Source organism: Nerophis ophidion, linkage group LG07, assembly GCF_033978795.1.
Source record: "Nerophis ophidion isolate RoL-2023_Sa linkage group LG07, RoL_Noph_v1.0, whole genome shotgun sequence".
Lineage (NCBI taxonomy): Eukaryota > Metazoa > Chordata > Actinopteri > Syngnathiformes > Syngnathidae > Nerophis > Nerophis ophidion.
In genome coordinates this window covers 77,442,755-77,462,564 of record NC_084617.1, presented here as the reverse complement: position 1 = coordinate 77,462,564, position 19,810 = coordinate 77,442,755, and the positions used below count along the sequence as shown (strand labels likewise).

Genomic DNA, 19,810 nt, shown 5'->3' with positions numbered 1-19,810 from the left:
CTCACTATTATGTTAGATCCACTATGGACTGGACTCTCACTATTATGTTAGATCCACTATGGACTGGCCTTTAACACTATTATGTTAGATCCACTATGGACTTGACTCTCACAATATTATGTTAGATCCACTATGGACTGGACTCTCACACTATTATGTTAGATCCACTATGGACTGGACTCTCACTATTATGTTAGATCCACTATGGACTGGACTCTCACTATTATGTTGGATCCACTATGGACTGGACTCTCACTATTATGTTAGATCCATTATGGACTGAACTCTCACTATTATGTTAGATCCACTATGGACTGGACTCTCACTATTATGTTAGATCCACTATGGACTGGACTCTCACTATTATGTTAGATCCACTATGGACTGGACTCTCACTATTATGTTAGATCCACTATGGACTGGACTCTCACTATTATGTTAGATCCACTATGGACTGGACTCTCACACTATTATGTTAGATCCACTATGGACTGGACTCTCACTATTATGTTAGATCCACAATGGACTGGACTCTCACACTATTATGTTAGATCCACAATGGACTGGACTCTCACTATTATGTTAGATCCACTACGGACTGGACTCTCACTATTATGTTAGATCCACTATGGACTGGACTCTCATGCTACTCTCCCCACATCTGTTGTCCCCTCCAAGGTTTCTCATTGTCATCCCATTGGGTTGAGTTTTTCCTTGCCCTGATGTGGGTTTTGAGCTGAGGATATCGATGTGGCTTGTGCAGCCCTTTGAGACACTCAATCGTGATTTTGGGCTACATAAATAAACATTGATTGATTGAATGATATATATAATGTAATAAAGTGTAAAGTTTTCACAGCTTTGTGGATTTAGCGTGATATGTGTTTCCCACCATGTTTGCCGTCAAGCGTCACTTATTGCAGCCAGCCAGAGTTTTATTTTGAAAAGCGGAAGCAGTTGGGTGTTGCTGCTGAGCGGAAGTGTGTGTGCCGCCTGTCAACAACACTCTTAACACTCCAACACTGCAACCTGAGACACGCCAGCAGCTTGTTGGCCAGCTCAACTCAGCTCAAAACACACTTTTACTCCCTAGTCTGCTCTTTTACGCCGTCATGTAACTGCCGTGTGAAGTTACTTGGACCGGGCGGGAGGACGGACGGACTTTTTACTTGGTAAGTTGACGGCATCCAGCAGCGAACGACAGACAGACAGACAGAGAGAGAGACAGGTTAATTGTTTTCGTTGTCTTCCGTAGTTAGCTCCTGCCTGCTAACAAGGCAGTTTAAAGATGTTTACATGTCGGAATAATCCCACTCCAATCTTTACTCTCCGCGTCAGACTTGTCCAACCTTCCTCGCACATCCGGTGTTACTCGGACCGGACAAGACTTCCCAACAGGCCGACAGACTCCTGCTAATCCCCGGCAGGTTGTGCTCCACATTCGTGGTTAAGCAGGCACAGCAGCCACCTTTAGGAGCACTTGTTGGGACAAGCGGTAGGAAATGGATGGATGTTGACTAGCAACACGGATATAAAGTCAATACATCCACTTCAAATCAACGCAAGTTGCTAAAATAGGTGCAAACCTTCTTAAAGTCTAATTTACTCGACATAGAAAAGCCAAAATAAAAAGAGAATACAATGATTTGCAAATCCCTTTCAACTTATATTCAATGGAATAGACTGCAAAGACCAGATATTTCATCTTCACACTGACAAACTTCATTTTTGTGTGCAAATAATCATATTTTACCAGTGTGTTACATGGCCTTTCCTTTTAACAACACTCAGTAAAGGTTTGGGAACTGAGGAGACACTTATTATTATTTCCCATTCTTGCTTGATGTACAACTTTAAAGACCTACTGAAATGAGATGTTGTTATTTAAACGGGGATAGCAGCTCCATTCCATCTGTCATACTTCATCATTTCGCGATATCGTCATTTTTTTGCTGAAAGGATTTAGTAGAGAACATCCACGATAAAGTTCGCAACTTTTGGTCGCTAATAAAAAAGCCTTGCCTGTAGTGAATTAGTGAAGTGAATTATATTTATATAGTGCTTTTTCTCTAGTGCCTCAAAGTGCTTTACATAGTGAAACCCAATATCTAAGTTACATTCAAACCAGTGTGGGTGGCACTGGGAGCAGGTGGGTAAAGTGTCTTGCTCAAGGACACAACAGCAGTGACTAGGTTGGCAGAAGCGGGAATCGAACCTGCAATCCTCAAGTTGCTGGCATGGCCACTCTACCAATCGAGCTAGATCCACTATGGACTGGACTCTCACACTATTATGTTAGATCCACTATGGACTGGACTCTCACTATTATGTTAGATCCACTATGGACTGGACTCTAACACTATTATGTTAGATCCACTATGGACTGGACTCTCACTATTATGTTAGATCCACTATGGACTGGACTCTCACTATTATGTTAGATCCACTATGGACTGGACTCACACTATTATGTTAGATCCACTATGGACTGGACTCTCACACTATTATGTTAGATCCACTATGGACTGGACTCTCACTATTATGTTGGATCCACTATGGACTGGACTCTCACTATTATGTTGGATCCACTACGGACTGGACTCTCACTATTATGTTAGATCCACTATGGACTGGACTCTCACTATTATGTTAGATTCGCTATGGACTGGACTCTCACATCGAATCGAACCTGCAACCCTCAAGTTGCTGGCACGGCCACTCTACCAATCGAGCTAAACCACCCCTGTACCGAAAGTAGCAGACGAAGTGCCAGCAGCAAGAGCGATTCGGACCGAGAAAGCGACAATTTCCCCATTAATTTGAGCAAAGATGAAAGATTCATGGATGAGGAAAGTTAAAATGAAGCACTAGGGGAAGAAAAAAATGGCAAGGGCAGTGAGAGCAATTCAGATGTTATTAGACATATTTACTAGCACAATTCTGGAAAATTCCTCATCTGCTTATCGTGTTGCTAGTGTTTTAGTGAGATTATAAAGTCATACCTGAAAGTCGGAGGGGTGTGGTGACCGCCAGTGTCTCTGATGGAAGCCATGGAGGAGCAAAAAAAGTCGCAGCTGCCTTTTTGACAACTGCAGGAGGACGCAAGCTCCGCTCATGTCTCCGGTAAGAGCCGACTTATTACAGGGTTTCCCACACATTCGTTTATTTGTGAATTACGGCCGCCACAAATAAAAATTTAACAAAAAAAAATAAAAACTTTTTTTTTTTGGGTCTTTTGACTTGCTCGACTGCTCATAAAAGCAATGGGACTCAGTCTGTGAATGGGGCTTGTAGTTACATATTATATAAATATGTAAATATTATATAAATATGTACATAAAGTGTTGTAATTATATTCCAACTCCGCGTTCTTCTTGGTCATGTCCGCCGCCGCTACCACAACCCCCCCCCCCACCCCCCGCCGCCCCACCACACCACCACAAATAGATGCCTGACCTGTGGGAAACACTTTATTACCACAATTTTCTCACCGAAACCTGCCGGTTGACATGTGGTAGAGAAACATGTTTGCTTGACCGCTCTGTTCCATATTAAAGCTTCACAACAAACAAAGAAACACCGGCTGTGTTTTGGTTGCTAAAGGCAGCTGCAATCCACCACTTTCCACCAACAGCATTCTTCTTTAGAGTCTCCATTATTAATTGAACACATTGCAAAAGATTCAGTCACACCGACGTCCAAAATACTGTGTAATTATGCGATTAAATTGGACGACTTTTAGCCGTGAGTGGTGCTGGGATCAAATGTCCGCTCCAACCAATAACATCACAAGCAGGCCTCAACATAAGCGTCATCATTCTGCAACGTTTTCAACAGGATACTTTGCGGGAAATTTAAAATTGCAATTCAGTAAACTAAAGCGGCCGTATTGGCATGTGTTGCAATGTTAATATTTCATCATTGATATATAAACTATCAGACTGCGTGGTGGCTAGTAGTGGCTTTCAGTAGGTCTTTAAGTTGTTCAACAGTCTCTCTTCTCACATTTGACAATTCTTAATGCACCACACATTTTCAATGTCTGGACTACAGGCAGGCCAGTCTAGTACCCGCACTCTTTTAGTATGAAGCCACGCTGTTATAACACGTGGCTTGGCATTGTCTTGCTGAAATAAGCAGGACGTTGCTTGGATGGCAACATATGTTGCTCCAAAAGCTGTATGGACCTTTCAGTATTATTGGTGCCTTCACAGATGTGTAAGTTAGCCATGCCTTGGGCACTAATACACCCCCATACTATCACACATGCTGACTACCACACTTTCACCCTAGAACAATTTGGATGGTTCTTTCCCTCTTTTGTCCAGACAACACGACGTCCACAGTTTCCAAAAACAATTTGAAATGTGGACTCGTCAGACCACAGAACACGTTTCCACTTTGCATCAGTCCATCTCAGATGAGCTTGGGCCCAGCGAAGCGTTTCTGGGTGTTGTTGATAAATGGTTTTGGCTTTGCATAGTAGAGTTTTAACTTGTACTTACAGATGTAGCGACCAACTGTAGTTACTAACAGTGGTTTTATGAAGTGTTCCTGAGCCCATGTGGTGATATCTTTTACACACTGATGTCGCTTTTTGACGCAGTACCACCTAAGGGTTCAAAGGTCTGTAATATTATTGCTTACATGCAGTGATTTCTCCAGATTCTCTGAACCTTTTAACGATATTACAGGGCATAGATGGTGAAATCCCTAAATTCCTTGCAACAGCTGCTTGAGAAATGTTGTTCTAAAACAATTTGTTCAGGTATTTTTTGACAAAGTGGTGACCCTCGCCCCGTCCTTGTTTGTGAATGAGTGAGCATTTCATGGAAGCTGCTTTTATAGCCAATCACGTTACCCACCTGTTCCCAAATGGCCTGTTCACCTGTGGGATGTTCCAAATAAGTGTTTGATGAGCAGTCCTCAACTCTCTCACTCTTTTTTGCCACTTATGCCAGCTTTTTGAAACATGTCGAAGGCATCAAATTCCAAATGAGCTAATATTTGCTTATAATAACAAAGTTTTCCATTTCTAACATGAAATATCTTGTCTTCGCAGTCTATTCAATTGAACATAAGTTGAAAAGGATTTGCAAATTATTGTATTTTTATTTAGCATTTACACAACGTGACAACTTCACTGCTTTTGGGGTTTGGATTTTAACTATGTGGCCTTTTTATTGATGCACTTTTCTATTGATTTATTGATTAGTGTGGTTGTTTCTGCAGGACACCCTAAACATGATGAGTGTTTTTTGTGTTGTATTGATGGATTCTACATTGTTGTCAGATTGTGCAAAACACAAAGAAACGTGTGAATTGCAACAAAACAAGCACTATTTTTAAATCTGCATGCAATGAGCGTTTGCCACAACTTGCTAAGAGTGTAATGATCTGAATGTTGCACAAATGATCCAGGACTTTTTCTCTAACTGGGCTAAGAAAATAATAGATTTTCATGACTTAAGTTTTGTTTTTCTTCAATAAAATCAGTTTTGATACACAGCACTAGCATGTTCGATAAAAAAATGTGTTTTCACCGAATTTGACCGAAAAATATTCAACAAACTAGTTAAGCCAAGCAACAATGACAAAAATGTTTTGTGTGCAAAGGTGACAGATACAGTAATGACATGTATGCTGTGTTCATGTACATCATTTATACATTTTCAACAGAATTTGTTATACATGTTACAGGTTATGTATCTTTTATTATTGAATGTATCTAATGTGATGAATATTTAATGGAGCACAATGGAAACAAGCCTTTTGGCTTTTTGTGACATCCATTTGCCTTCTTAAAGCGTTACATGGATTTAATTCTTTAACATGTCAATGAACGTCTCAATCAATCAAAACAGCACTCATGCGCCGGCTAATAACTAGACCAGTGTTGACGCAAGGAATTTTCAAAATGGGGTCCCAGGGACCCCATCAAGTCATAAAAATGTTTGGGGGTTCCACTTTTTTGTAAGTGTTTTGAAAAAAAAAGATAAATGTATGCATTATTCTGTTATATCTCACATTCTGTATTGTGTGTAGGAAAAATGTTGTCATAAACATGACTGAATTCATAAAAAATAATACAAAAAAATCAACAATGTTTTATGCTTATGTAAATGTATTCAGTTATAAACATTTATTCACTTTCTTCTTTCCTTCATGGATCTAAACTTTACCGCTGCCAGTATTTTTTTTCTATATTTTTTATTGAATAAGTTGTAGGTGTATTTATTTCAGTATAAAAGTGTAAAAAGTTGTTTCGCTTGGGTCATGAAATGATGCATATGACACATTTAACTGATTATTCTCATCTGTATGTAGATCATCAGTCCTTTAAAAAGTACCACATCTACACTTTAATGGCAAATAATGCCAACAAACTTAGAATTTTGCAAGTTATTTTCAATGTCCTTTAATAGGGTGGCACATCTCTGGCCTGGTGACGGCCATAAGCTGTGTGTTCCCCTTTAAGAATGGCGGTATGTGGGGTGATTGAGGTGTGTGAGTGGGCGAGTTAGGAGAGGGAGCGCGAGCATGTTCAGGAGTGTTACTAGCATGCTGGATGTCCGCTTGGCTTTGTGGAAAGCATAAATAAAGAGTTGTAACAAATCGACAGCCTCGTCATTCTGACCAAAGAGTGGAATTGTACGGAGACAAATTGGAGGATCTTTGAAAATCAGTGCACCCGGTCGTAAAGGTCTTCTTTTTCTTAGCCCGTTTACATGGCGTGCAAAACATCTTTCCATCTTCAGAAGTCAGACCTTGAAGCTTCGCTTCTTGTGTTTTTTGCTGGTCTTGACCAAAACAATAACACCCGGGAGTCCTAATACCGGAAATGCAGTATTCTTCATCCGTAAAACTTTCGGCGAATCAAGATTAAAGACATTTTACCAGAAAGTGCATTAGTTTGAAGTCAAACAATAATTAATAATTTGACCCGGCAAATAGAAACAAAACAAAACACCGGCAGAAAGCGATAATCGGTCCAGGGGAAGCGCGGACTTCCGGAATTTCGCGTCCTTTCTGATTTCATTGCGTAGAAAGACACAAAAATGCAGTAAACACCAAGATTGCAGACTACATCGAAAAAGTAACTTAATAAATGATTGATAGTGAAATTGATATTAGGCCTACAGACTCCAAAGTGCACCCGCATTGCGGCAACGAGAAGCGCAAACATCTCAATTTACTTTTGATCACACGCTGTTTTGGGGCAGCCATGGAGCTGGACGTTTGATTGGCGTATGGAAAGATCAACCCGGTTGTGTAATTGGCCATAAAAAGATGGACTCAGTTCGGTGATCGTAGTGCGTTCCATTTGTACTGGGAAGTCGGGATTTCAACTAGAGGTTGGATTCCCGACTCAGAAAGTCCGAGCGTCCTCACCACCCCCAAGCTCGTTTGGAAGATGGCTGATCTGGACGTAAACAATGATATCAGATTTTATAATATCCCTTATTAGCACTTCTGATTGAGTTTTTGTCACAATAAGTCAGTCATATACAATGTGGTGATGTCACTGTAGTGTACACTACTTTTATTTCATGTGGTATATACGCTGTACAGGGGCTTCACGGTGGAAGAGGGGTTAGAGCGTCTGCCTCACAATACGAAGTTCCTGCAGTCCTGGGTTCAAATCCAGGCTCGGGATCTTTCTGTGTGGAGTTTGCATGTTCTCCCCGTGAATGCGTGGGTTCCCTCCGGGTACTCCGGCTTCCTCCCACTTCCAAAGACATGCACCTGGGGATAGGTTGATTGGCAACACTAAATTGGCCCTAGTGTGTGAATGTGAGTGTGAATGTTGTCTGTCTATCTGTGTGGGCCCTGCGATGAGGTGGCGACTTGTCCAGGGTGTACCCTGCCTTCCGCCCGATTGTAGCTGAGATAGGCGCCAGCGCCCCCCGCGACCCCGAAAGGGAATAAGCGGTAGAAAATGGTTACATGCTGGTTGATGTGGTTTCTTGGAAACCGTCAGCCTTTCGGTTTTGTTGAAGTTTAAAGTCAGTCTGTTTGCTTCACTGTGTGCTACTACTGTGTTCAGGACGCTCTGTAGTTTTTCTTCAGAGGCTGCCACAAGCAGAAGGCGGCACAGGTTTAGGAAAGATGGACTGGCGGAGATGATTGGCTGCTAAGAAGCTGTCCAGTTTATTATCTATTTCTACCATACATCGATAATCTGCTGACCTCAAAAATGGGGCGAATTCCAAACAGCTCCTTTGGAAGAAGTAGGAAGGAAGGCGAGATAAATAGCTCCGCAAAGCCTCCATGTTTTGATTTTACATTTCTGGGATTTATGCAGATCACAAATACACAGCAGCAGGTACCAATGGGTAAAAATAGCTGAATTTGCAAAATAGGGCCCTAAAATGCTGGGGGGCTCAACTCGGGCTAAACAGAGTTCTGACAGGGCTGTAGCCCCCCTCTCGCCCCGGTGTAGCGCCGCCCCTGCCCCTGCATTCCATTAACAAGCGGTATAAAACGGATGGATGTCGCTAAAATGTTTGTTCCACGATTCATATATAAGACTGAAAAAGAAATAAATGACTGTGTGATTTTAGCATCCAGTGGCAGTTGAGCTTTGCATCTGAGTATTCATGTATTTTCATGTCTGCTTGTGTGTCATCCGCGCTGATTGCTTAACTGATTGCTGCAGTCTGTGCCAGTATCAACACAACATGAATGTCGTAAGATAATAACAAGTGTGCTGTTCTTCTCGGTTTTAAATAGTTGAGTGGCGCTGTTGGGCTTTATCTCCAACAGTCTTGTTTGTCCATGTTTGCTCCTTTTTGACCTAAGTGTGTTCGTCTTAGGCTGCTTCAACACGCTCTTCCTCTGTGACATGACATCGCTGTTTGCAACCAACTACAAAATCCAGAGTTCTACAGCAACCGGTTGACATTTGCTCAGGTAAACTCTTGTTTTTGTATCATTTTCTTGTTGCTCTTTTTCCAAAATCAACATTTGTAGGGTGATGTTTATGCACAGAAACATGTGGAGTATAATACCCAACACTTCTAAAGGTCAAACAGGGAAGGGCGTGACTTGTCCTCAGTCTAAAGGCTGGAATATTCACTTGCGTCACGTAGCTCGCGTCTCGTTTGACTGCAGCGTCTTGCTTGATTTATAGTTCTTCCGTGGGGGGGGGGGGGCGCCACACTTGTAATTCTGTTCCCAAACACTAAGTGGCACTTAAGTGTCTCCAGGAGAAGTAACCACGGCTGTCATTCACAAGATATTTACCTTCTTGTAAAGAATGATGAGAACCACAACATTGACTTCTCTGTTGACACTGGCACTAATCATTCAGAATCATCAGTTTACTTTTAATGGACATTTGACTTATAAACCAGAGGAAAATACCTTCGCTGAGATGGACTGTGCAACTTCTGAACGAGTCGTGCCAGCGGAAGCTCTTATTTGCAATGCTATTCGGCCGTCCGGGACATGGGAGAAGGGAGAACTAGTCTGTAATGGTAAATCAACAAAACCGTTAACTATTGCTAGTGAACGACATGATTGATGGAAAATGAGGAAGTCTTGTGTGTGAGAGAGAAAAAACAGGAAATATTTATTTACTTATGTGTATTGTATGTATAAGTATATATATGTGTTTGTGTGTGTGTATGTGTGTATATATATATATATATATATATATATATATATATATATATATATATATATATATATATATATATATATATATATATATATGTGTATGTATAAGTATATTTGTGTGTGTGTTTGTCTATATAGTTATGTGTGTATATATGTATAAGTCTGTGTATATGTATATATACAGTGTATGTATATATGTGTGTGAATGTATATATGTGTGTGTGTGTATATATATATCTCTATGTATGTATATATATATATATATATGTATGTACATATATGTATATATGTGTGTATAATATATATATATATGTATGTATGTATATATATATATATATATATATATGTATATGTATGTATGTACATATATGTATATATATATATATGTATGTATGTACATATATGTATATATATGTGTGTATAATATATATATATATGTATGTATGTATATATATATATATATACATGTATATATGTACAATACATGTGTATACTGTATGTATGTGTGTATGTAAGTATGTAAAAAGATATGTATATATACAGTACATGTGTGTGTGTATGTATGTGTATATATATGTACAAGTCTCAAAACCAGTGGAGTTGGCACGCTGTGAAGTCGTAAATAAAAAGAGAATACAATGATTTTCAAATCCTTTTTAACTTATATTCAAATGAATAGACTGCAAAGACAAGATATTTCATGTTCACACTGAGAAACTTTTTTTTTTTTGCAATTAATCATGAACTTAGAATTTAATGGCAGCAACACATTGCAAAAAAGTTGTCAGAGGGGCATTTTTACCAGTGTGTTACATGGCCTTTCCTTTTAACAACACTCAGTAAATGTTTGGAAACTGAGAAGACCAATTTTTGAAGCTTTTCTGGTGGAATTCTTTTTTTTATTCTTGCTCGATCTACAGCTTAAGTTGTTCAACAGTCCGGAGTCTCCCTTGTGGTATTTTAGGCTTCATTTTGCACCACACATTTTCAATGGGAGACAGGTCTGGACTACAGGCAGGCCAGTCTAGTACCTGCATTATTTTACTATGAAGCCACGCTGTTGTAACACATGCAGAATTTGGCTTGGCATTGTCTTTCTGAAACAAGCAGGGGCGTCCTTGATAACATTGCTTGGACGGCAACCTAGGTTGCTCCAAAAGCTGTATGTACCTTTCAGCATTAATGGTGCCTTCACAGATGTGTAAATTAGCCATGCCTTGGCCACTAATAGACCTCCATACCATCACACATGCTGCCTTTTGAAATTTGACCCTACAATAATCCGGATGGTTCTTTTCCTCTTTGGTCTGGAGGACACACCGTCCACAGTTTCCAAAAACAATTTGAAATGTGGACTCGTCAGACCACAGAACAGTTTTCCACTTCACATCAGTCCATCTTAGATGAGCTTGGGGCCAGTGAAGCATTTCTGGGTGTTGTTGATAGATGGCTTTTGCTTTGCAAAGTAGAGTTTTAACTTGCACTTACAGATGTAGTGACCAACTGTAGTTACTGACAGTGGTTTTCTGAAATGTTCCTGAGACCATGTGGTGATATTCTTTACACAGATATGTCGCTTTTTGATGCAGTACCGCCTGAGGGATCCAAGGTCACAGGCATTGCCGCTTACGTGCAGTGATTTCTCCAGATTATCTGAACCTTTTGATGATATCACGGACCATAGATGGTGAAATCCCTATCTTCCTTGCAATATCTCGTTGAGAATTGTTGTTCTTAAACTGTTGGACAATTAGCTCACACATTTGTTGACAAAGTGGTGACCCTCGCCCCATCCTTGTTTGTGAATGAGTGAGCATTTCATGGAAGCTGCTTTTATAGCCAATCATGGCACCCACCTGTTCCCAATTAGCCTGTTCACCTGTGGGATGTTCCAAATAAGTGTTTGATGAGCATTCCTCAATTTTCTCACTTGTGCCAGCTTTTTTGAAAGATGTTGCAGGCATCAAATTCCGAGGTTGAAAAGGATTTTCAATTCTTTGTATTCTGTTTTTAATGACCATTTACACTACGTGACAACTTCACTGCTTTTGTACTTGTAAACATTTGCATTTCAAAATATGTGAAATTTTCCCGGAAAATGGGTACAAATAAGGAATTGTTATCACAAATTACTGTCAAATCAATAAAAACATAATTAATTCATAATTAACTAATTTGTCCTACGTCCTTTGTATGACACATCAACTATGAAAGATGTAATTGGTAGTTAGTGGATTTAAAAAGGTTTCCGAGCTAGGAACCCTGAGACATTATATAAATAAAAATAAAAACATTTCTAAGCTCCTTCACAGATCTTATAGTTTTTAAATCGGGCTCACATAATTTCTTCCTTGATGTTACAGAAAGTATGATCATGTGTGACCTTCTCTTTTTTAGGTAAAGATCATAAGTTTTCTATTTGTCAAGATATTGACATGAGGTTTGGATTTTTGACAGATATCGTTTTCATGTCCATTCTTCAGTGATTTGAACATTGCATTCATAGTCAAAGTGAAATCCACATCACAAGCAAAAAGAGTGCAAGCCGAGTCCTACAAACCATGCTTGTGCCGAGTCATGGTTTGCTATTGATTGATTGAACCGGTCCTTACTCATTTGTATAGCTTGTGCTTTATTGCGCTCAACTATTCAAATACCTTGAATACATGCGGTGTATTTCTCACTGGCATGGCACTCCCTATACAAAGTCCACAGTAATGGCTTGCTTAAGTCATAGCTTTGAGACTAATATCTCAGCATTTATGGTGCATGAATACTTAATGGTAGTTTTGCTGCTCAAATAAGAGAATTGTTTGTGTGCATAGGTGCTGTTTAACAGGATGGCTGCACAGGTGGAGGTACAGAGTGGGGAGGTTGGCAGGACCGTGACTGGAGGAAGACTTCACTTGAGTCCCCTGACTGACTCAAGTAATACAAGTCCATCAATCAGTCAGTCACATATCATTCCAGAACCTAAAAAACCTATTCCTGGCCCCAAACCACGCCTCACTCCAAAACCGTTTGCTTTGGAGAAGAAACCCATGATTAGACCTGTACCTGCTCCAAAGCCTCATACCAAAACCGGACCAGTATCCACTCACCCAGCTGGGTACAAACCAGAAATTCCATGTAATCCAAATCCACAGCAACCAGTTGCCATTGTCATGCCAAGTCCTGTATCAACAAACCCTAGTCTACCTACCTCAACCTCATTTAGAACATCTGCGAAGGTGAACACTGGACAAACAACTAAGCCAGTTGCCCCTCCATTTAAACCAGCCCCCCCACTTGAGCCTGTAGACCCTATCAAACCCACTCCCCCTTTGCCAGCAGAGAGACATAAACCCATGAACCAGATGACACCCATGCAGAAAGGGGCATCCATTAGCAGAGCCAAGTCCTTGGGGTTCCTTAATCAGATTGATTTTTCTGAGGCAGCGGTTCCACCTCGACCCAAACCCCGAGGATCCAGGCCTAGACCTGTATCAGCGGTTTTAATGTATAATGCAGAGACACCACTTCCTGCTTCTCGCTTGACCGAAGGAAGACCTCTTTCTTTGGATTTGACATCCAAGTTTGAGTCTATTGGTCTGTCGTTACACCCTAAAACAGCCAAATCCAACGTTAAAGAAAGCCCTCCAAAAGAGGAAGTACTTCCACCAAAGTCCCAGCAGCAGACAAATAGTACTGTGTCCCTAAATAGTGATCTTAAAGTCAAACCATTGGTCCCAAATGAGCAGACCAAAATATTTGCAAAAGAGACTGAAGACAATCAGCATGGAGTTAGCGTCAAGTCACGAATGAATCTCCTCCTTGATTCTTCCTCCGCTACTGAGACAGTTTCTGCTGGACAAACATCAGACATTCCTGCTCAAGTGCAGAACGTCCCTGAAACTCAACCACAAGTAGGTGTGAAACAGCTCATCAAGCAGCTAACCGATGATACAACACCAACTCAAAGTCCTGTCTTGAAACCAGCAGTGAAGCCCCGCTCCCTGCCTTTGGATCTCACTAAAAAGTAAGAGCTGCTCCTAAAGCCTTGGCTTTGCACGTCTTTGTCCATGAGTTCAATGGTCATGCTTGGCTTTTGTTCTCTGTGTGTTCATCAGGTTTTCATCCGAGAAGTTATCTGACCTTGGCAGTGTTTCTCTCAGTGAGGAAACAGAATATCACGACATCAACAAAGATACTGAAAGGAGGCCAAGAGAGGTAGCTATCTCTTCTAGAATGTGTTTCTGTTGGTATTTTGTCAATAGATGGCATATGGTAGTAGCCTTGATAGTTTACAGATAAATACAGACAAAAACATGATGTGGACATTTACATTTTGCAATAATGAATTATGAAGCTTGCATACACTTTGCAAGTCTGTACGTATTCCTTGTTAGTATACTCCCAGTTGAATGTAACAGGGACGTAGCTCAGATTTAGGGCTGGGACTCTCATTATGATATGAAATACATGGGTCACAATTAGGGAGGTAACGGTAAATGGTATAATCATAAACGGCGGTAAAATTCCCAACGGTTAGTAATGCAGTCTAAATTTTTAATTGCCGAAAAACCTTCATTTATTAATGCATTTTAGGCAACACTGCTTACTTCCTGAAAACAAAGTCACAGCAGCCCTGGCGCATTAGCATTAGCGTTGTTTGGTTTAAAAAAATTCATGGATGACAAACTGCATTGCTTTGCTGCGGACATTTCCCCTCAGATCTTGGTTTGACTTAATTTTCCTTTGCTTCTCGGCGTGCGTTTAAGAGCACACTGCTGTTTTTAGATGGAGACTGGTGTTGACAATATTGGAGACAAATGCACTTGTCCCACACTAAAGGTATACAGTGTAGGATAAAAGTATTTGATGTTGCTTTTATTTTCTCAATACAGCGTCCGTCAGCTGCTGTGACAGACAGTTAATGACATGAGGGAACTGGCAGCAGGCGATGTGTCAGGAACGTTGCCACAACGCGTTTATAAAGTCTTTAGTTTGTTTACTGGGATGCTCACTCGTCCTTTAGTTAACTGCAAACTGTATCAGTGCTCAAATAACATAAGTATTTGCTGTAATGTTTTGTCATCTCATCGAACTGAACGCAAGTTGTGAAGATTGTGTATTCGATGTGAGAGTTATCACTCCTGTTTATTTTCGTTAGCCAAACTGTGGTACTAAACCACTAGGAGGCGTTGAAGAAGAACAAAGCTTGTTTATTGGACTTGATTGTAGCTGAGATAGGCACCAGCGCCCCCCGTGACCCCAAAGGGAATAAGCGGTAGAAAATGGTTGTATGGATCTTCATTAGCCAATTTGCTTTGAGATTTTTATTGATATCAAAGAGTGAACGCCATGTTTTTTTTTTTTTGCATTACTTGTGTTTTTTTCAAGTCACAAAGGTATTACTTTAAAAAACATTCATGTGAGACATCATTTTGTTAATGTGTTATTGTGTATATTTAATTCCTACAGGACATATTTCCGCTCAGACTCTTATTGATATTATAATGAACAAAAAAAATTAAAACTTGTTATTAGATATATATGGATAACGTTTATCTGTAGCCTTTTTATTAGACATTACAAATTACCTGATGTTATTACGTTCACACCTCACCCCAACACTGTTTTACCTAACAATCAGTAATCATGATGTGAAGTGACTGACTGGTAGTTTAGGTTTGAGTTGTGACCAACAGCAGCACTTGGGTGAATTTTCCCCGCGTTTCAAAAAAGCAATTGTAAGAGCTTGACTACAAGCAGAGGCATTACAATGTAAAACTCTGACTTGATTCCGTTAGAAGGACTTATGTAAGCAGTGAGAGCGTACCACTAATTGGATCGTAAGGTTAAATATCACATTAATTTGCCATATTAATATATCGTCACAATCATTCTATGAACCTGGCCTTTGTTGTTGTTTTATGGTGGATGTTATTTGAAATGCTCTTTTCACACTTATATGAAAAACATATCAACACGGAGGTTTTGGGCACCACACCCACTGTTATGTGGTTACAGTTGCCCTTGAAATATTATACAGCATTTGTAAAAAAAAAATTAGGAAAACTTTAATGGGAGTGGCTCAAAAACTCGTCCAAGGGGAATGGTTAGCGCTGGAAAGGATGGCGGTATCCTTTAAAACCTTGTGTCATAGGAACATCATTTTGAAATATTCACAAAATTGGCCAGAGTGTTTAAATGTGAGTGTGAATGCTGTCTGTCAAGCTGTGTTGGCCATGTAATGAGGTGGTGTCTTGTCCAGGGTGTGCCCCGCCTTCCGCCTGAGTGCAACTGGGATAGGCTCCAGCACCCCCCCGCAACCTCAAGAGGGTTCAAGCGGTAGAAAATGGTTGGATGGATGTTTGACTCACCCTTACTGTCACTATCGTCAAGGCAAACTTAAGTTTTTTCAGGGGCGGCAAAATGGTGCTCGAATCCCCCCAGACTTCCATAGTCAGATATGTATGTCAAAGCACAAAGAACATCACAGCATGTAAAGCTATAGGTTGGCACAATCAATTCTGTTATTGTCTTGTATTAAATATATAAATATACAATTAGTTGCAAGCTTCCCTTATAATGTGATTCCGTTTTCATTTAGGTTGAAACTGCAGCAGTCAACCCAACTTACAAAAAGGATTTGGTGGATTTCCATGGTCAGCTCAAAAGGATCAGTTCGATGACGGAAAGTCCAGAGGCAGGAAAGACATTTAGTGCTACCATCAAACAAAGCACTCCCAGTGTTGAAGTGCAGACAGTACGAGCATCTTTATTTGATAATATTGTTGAAAGATCCTCTGTGCTGATGGTGGATAAAGGTACAGGGTGGACCAAGGCCCCTGACTCACTTGGTAATCCATCTTTGAGGAGAGTAAGCAGTGAAGATGAAGGTAGTCTGGTGACTGCCACCTATAAAGATTCTGTATCTCCAAGTCCCCTACGAGTGAACCATGCTATGGACACAGTGCAAGCGGTGGAAGAAAGCAGAGCAGTCAGTGAACGGATCCTTCCTGCTCAGCGTGAGGACAAGGCCATGACTTTACGCTCCAGACGATCAGAAGGGAACAAGCCAATGATGGAAAAAAATGGTTTAATCACAGATGAACCAGCTTCGCCAATGGCAACAGAGCAGCAGCCTCGATACTTGCGAATAGGAGCCTTCCAGAAATGGGCTACGAGTAGCCCAGACTCAGGTGTGGCAAATGAGAAACTAAAGGAATCACTTAAGGGGAAAGAAATTGATTTGAACAAAGACCGACAAAGAGAAGCTGAGCAAGAAGAAGCAGCTGCAGCTCCTAAACGCTTGAAAACACTGCAGGTAGACGAACAGACAAAACCCAAGGCAACCTATTTTGCTTTGACGGGACAAATGCAGGAGTCTATGTCTCTTTTAGAGGTAGGCGCTAACATAAGTTCATCAGTACCTTATGATGACTTTGCAATAGGTTCTGGACAAACAACCTCTCAAGGTAAGGTTTCTGCCATTAAGAGGAATCTGTCATTAAATGATACTCTTCGAAATAAGCATCGAGACAAAAATAAGGACATTGGGATGATAAGCAATATTTCACCAAGGCAGATGGCAGCCTCTAATTATGGGCACACAGCTGAGAAAATGACAATAAAAACAGAGCAAACAAAGGAAGATAACAGGCAAAATAGCAAAATAAAAGCGTTTGAGAGGGAAAAACAGCGACAAGTAGATATTGAGAAACAAGCCATTATACAATTTTCACAGATGAAGGAAATTGATGTGCAAAGAGAATTTGAAAAACAAAAAGCATTTGAAAGGGAGAAACAAAGTGTGCTAGAACAGCATAAGACGCTGAAAAAACTCCAAGAATTAGATTTTGAAAAACAAAGAGACCTGGAGAAACAGAGTCAAATACAGCTAGACAAAGAAAAAGCAAGACAACAAGAACTCGGGAGGCGTAAGCAGCAAGAATCAGAGAGACAAAGAGACCTAGAAAAGCAGAGACAGCAAGAAATGCTAAAGCAGAAAGAGCAGGAATTGGAGAGACAAAGAGAACAGATGAGGTTGATGGAGCAGGAAAAGGAAAGACAGCGGAAAATTGAACGGGAGCAAGAACTAATTAGGTTTAGGGAGCAGGAAAAAGCGAGACAGCAAGAACTGAACAGGCAGCAAGAACTGTTGTGGCTAAGGGAGCAGGAGACTCTAAGACTGAGGGAACTTGAGAGACAGCGTGAATTTCTGTTGCTGAAGGAGCAACAGAAACACAGAGAACTTCAGAGGCAGCAAGAACAACTGAAGCAAAGGGAGCAGGAAATGGAGAGACAGCGAGAACTTATGAGGCAGAAAGAGCAGGAAAAGGAGCAATGGCGAGAACTGGAACAGGAGAGGAAGCGTGATTGGGAGAGACAGAGACAGCGGGAGGAAGAGATGCAAAGAGAGCTTGACAAGGAGACATTTCTAATGGAAATGCAAAGACATAAACATAGAATTGAAGAACTGGAGAGAATTAAGGAGTTGGAGGCAGAAAAGCTTTTAGATTTTGAAAAGCGGAAGCAAAAAGAAAAGGTGCAACAGCAGCAGCTCTGGGAGAAAATGGACAGAGAGAAAGAAAAAATAAAACAAATGGCTTTGGAACAGGAAATGCTGAGACTCAAAGAGATTGATAAAGAAAGGGCGAACCAAAAACGACAAATTGAGAGGGAGCGTGAGGAAGACAATAAGAGGGGCAATCTTAAAGAGCTTGAGAGACAAAAAGACTTGAAAAGAGAGAAGCTTCGAAGGGAGGCAGAGACAATCAAAGAAAGAGAAAGAATACAATTAATGGAGTTTGAAATTCTAAATCAAACAGAAATGGACAGTTGGCAGACTGAAAGTGAGAAAAACCAACTAAAGGAGACTATGGAAAAGGCTGAAGCAGAGAAAATGAGACAGGTTGCCAAACTCCAAGAAGCAGAGAGACAGAGACTTAAGGAGATGCAAAAGAAAGAAGAACAGGAGAAGATGAGGTTGGAGCAATATCCGTTAAGACCCAAAATAGTGGATTTGGACTCTGTACTCAGAACTACCCCCCCTCATAACACTGGCCCAGCATTACGATGGAAGGAGCCCTCTCCAAGAGATAAAGAGACGTACAAACCTTCCAATCTTGACGTGGACTCCTTCACATCTCACTCCCTGCCCTCCACCAGTCAAGATCTAATATTGCCTGTCGCCAGTTTTCAGGAAGATAAGTCCAACTTTGATAGTTTATCACGACCTACGTATGAAAAAGATATTCCCTGGAAGGTACCACCACGGACGTCCGTTGATTTCACAAGACAACATGACCCTTGGGAGGTAATCCCTGGTGAGATGACTCACCCAAGCAATGTCAGCCCAGAACGTATACTTCATAAGAAGGAGCAACATTTGACGGCCTCACAGAGCCACAGGCACAATAAACAAGCCGAGCCACTTTACTTGGACCCTTTAACCCAAAGGGGGACAACAACTGGCCTCCATCTTGGTGAAGTCTCCAGCAACGCTCCTTTTGATCAGATCTGGTTGCATGGAGAACTAAAATCCCAAGCCAACCGAGAAAAAGTCAGGAACCACAGGAGATCACAGGGATCCCAGGTAAATGGAACACATCTGTAATTATTCATCTAATTTAATAGATTGATTATACACAATAGTTTTGTGTTTGTTGAAATGATAACTTTAACTGTCCACCATGTGCCAGGTAATTTCATATAGTATCTTATCACAGCATTTGTGAAATACTTTTGACTGGCTTCTCATGAAAAATGTGTTTAAGTTGAATAAACACAAAGTTCTGGGCATGTTGAGTTCTTTCTACCCTTTCCACGTTCTTCTTAATGAGTAAACTGTGATAGCAACTCTTATTTTCTACTAAACCCTAATCTCTTAGACGTGATACAGGAGAACAGTATTTGAAACTCATTAAGTCCACTTTCTTTACGTTTTAGGAACTGAATAGGATCCGCTCGCGCAGTATGTCACGCCGATCAGCCCCTTCTAGTGGTGCACTGGAGGGAAGTGTCACCAGGATCAGGAGCCGTAGTGCTCACAGAGAACAGGACCATCCCAGCTGGGTAAGTTTCACTTTAGTTTGATCTAATCAGCTGCAAAACTGCTTACAATTCTACTCAGAGGTTTCCATTCACTTATCTTGAATGTACATTTTGGGCTCTTAGGGATTTGTTTGGACCATTTTTATTC

At 40.7% G+C, this 19,810-nt stretch overlaps 1 protein-coding gene across 5 annotated transcripts in view; it reads left to right on the top strand.

The window, feature by feature from the left end:
* The first annotated feature begins 985 nt into the window (after positions 1 to 985).
* si:ch73-138n13.1 (trichohyalin) overlaps positions 986 to 19,810 on the top strand; it is a 55,596-nt gene continuing 36,771 nt past the window's right edge. For 2 of the 5 annotated variants that reach the window (XM_061907171.1, XM_061907168.1), the window contains exons 1-6: positions 986 to 1,172; positions 8,817 to 8,913; positions 12,447 to 13,639; positions 13,731 to 13,830; positions 16,217 to 19,204; positions 19,558 to 19,683. In XM_061907171.1, the coding sequence (XP_061763155.1) occupies positions 12,462 to 13,639; positions 13,731 to 13,830; positions 16,217 to 19,204; positions 19,558 to 19,683 (4,392 nt within the window). In that variant the 5' untranslated portion in view covers positions 986 to 1,172; positions 8,817 to 8,913; positions 12,447 to 12,461. Of the gene's footprint in view, positions 1,229 to 1,338; positions 1,496 to 8,816; positions 8,914 to 12,446; positions 13,640 to 13,730; positions 13,831 to 16,216; positions 19,205 to 19,557; positions 19,684 to 19,810 lie in introns of all 5 variants that reach the window. The other 3 variants (XM_061907170.1, XM_061907169.1, XM_061907172.1) reach the window with 3 other exon arrangements.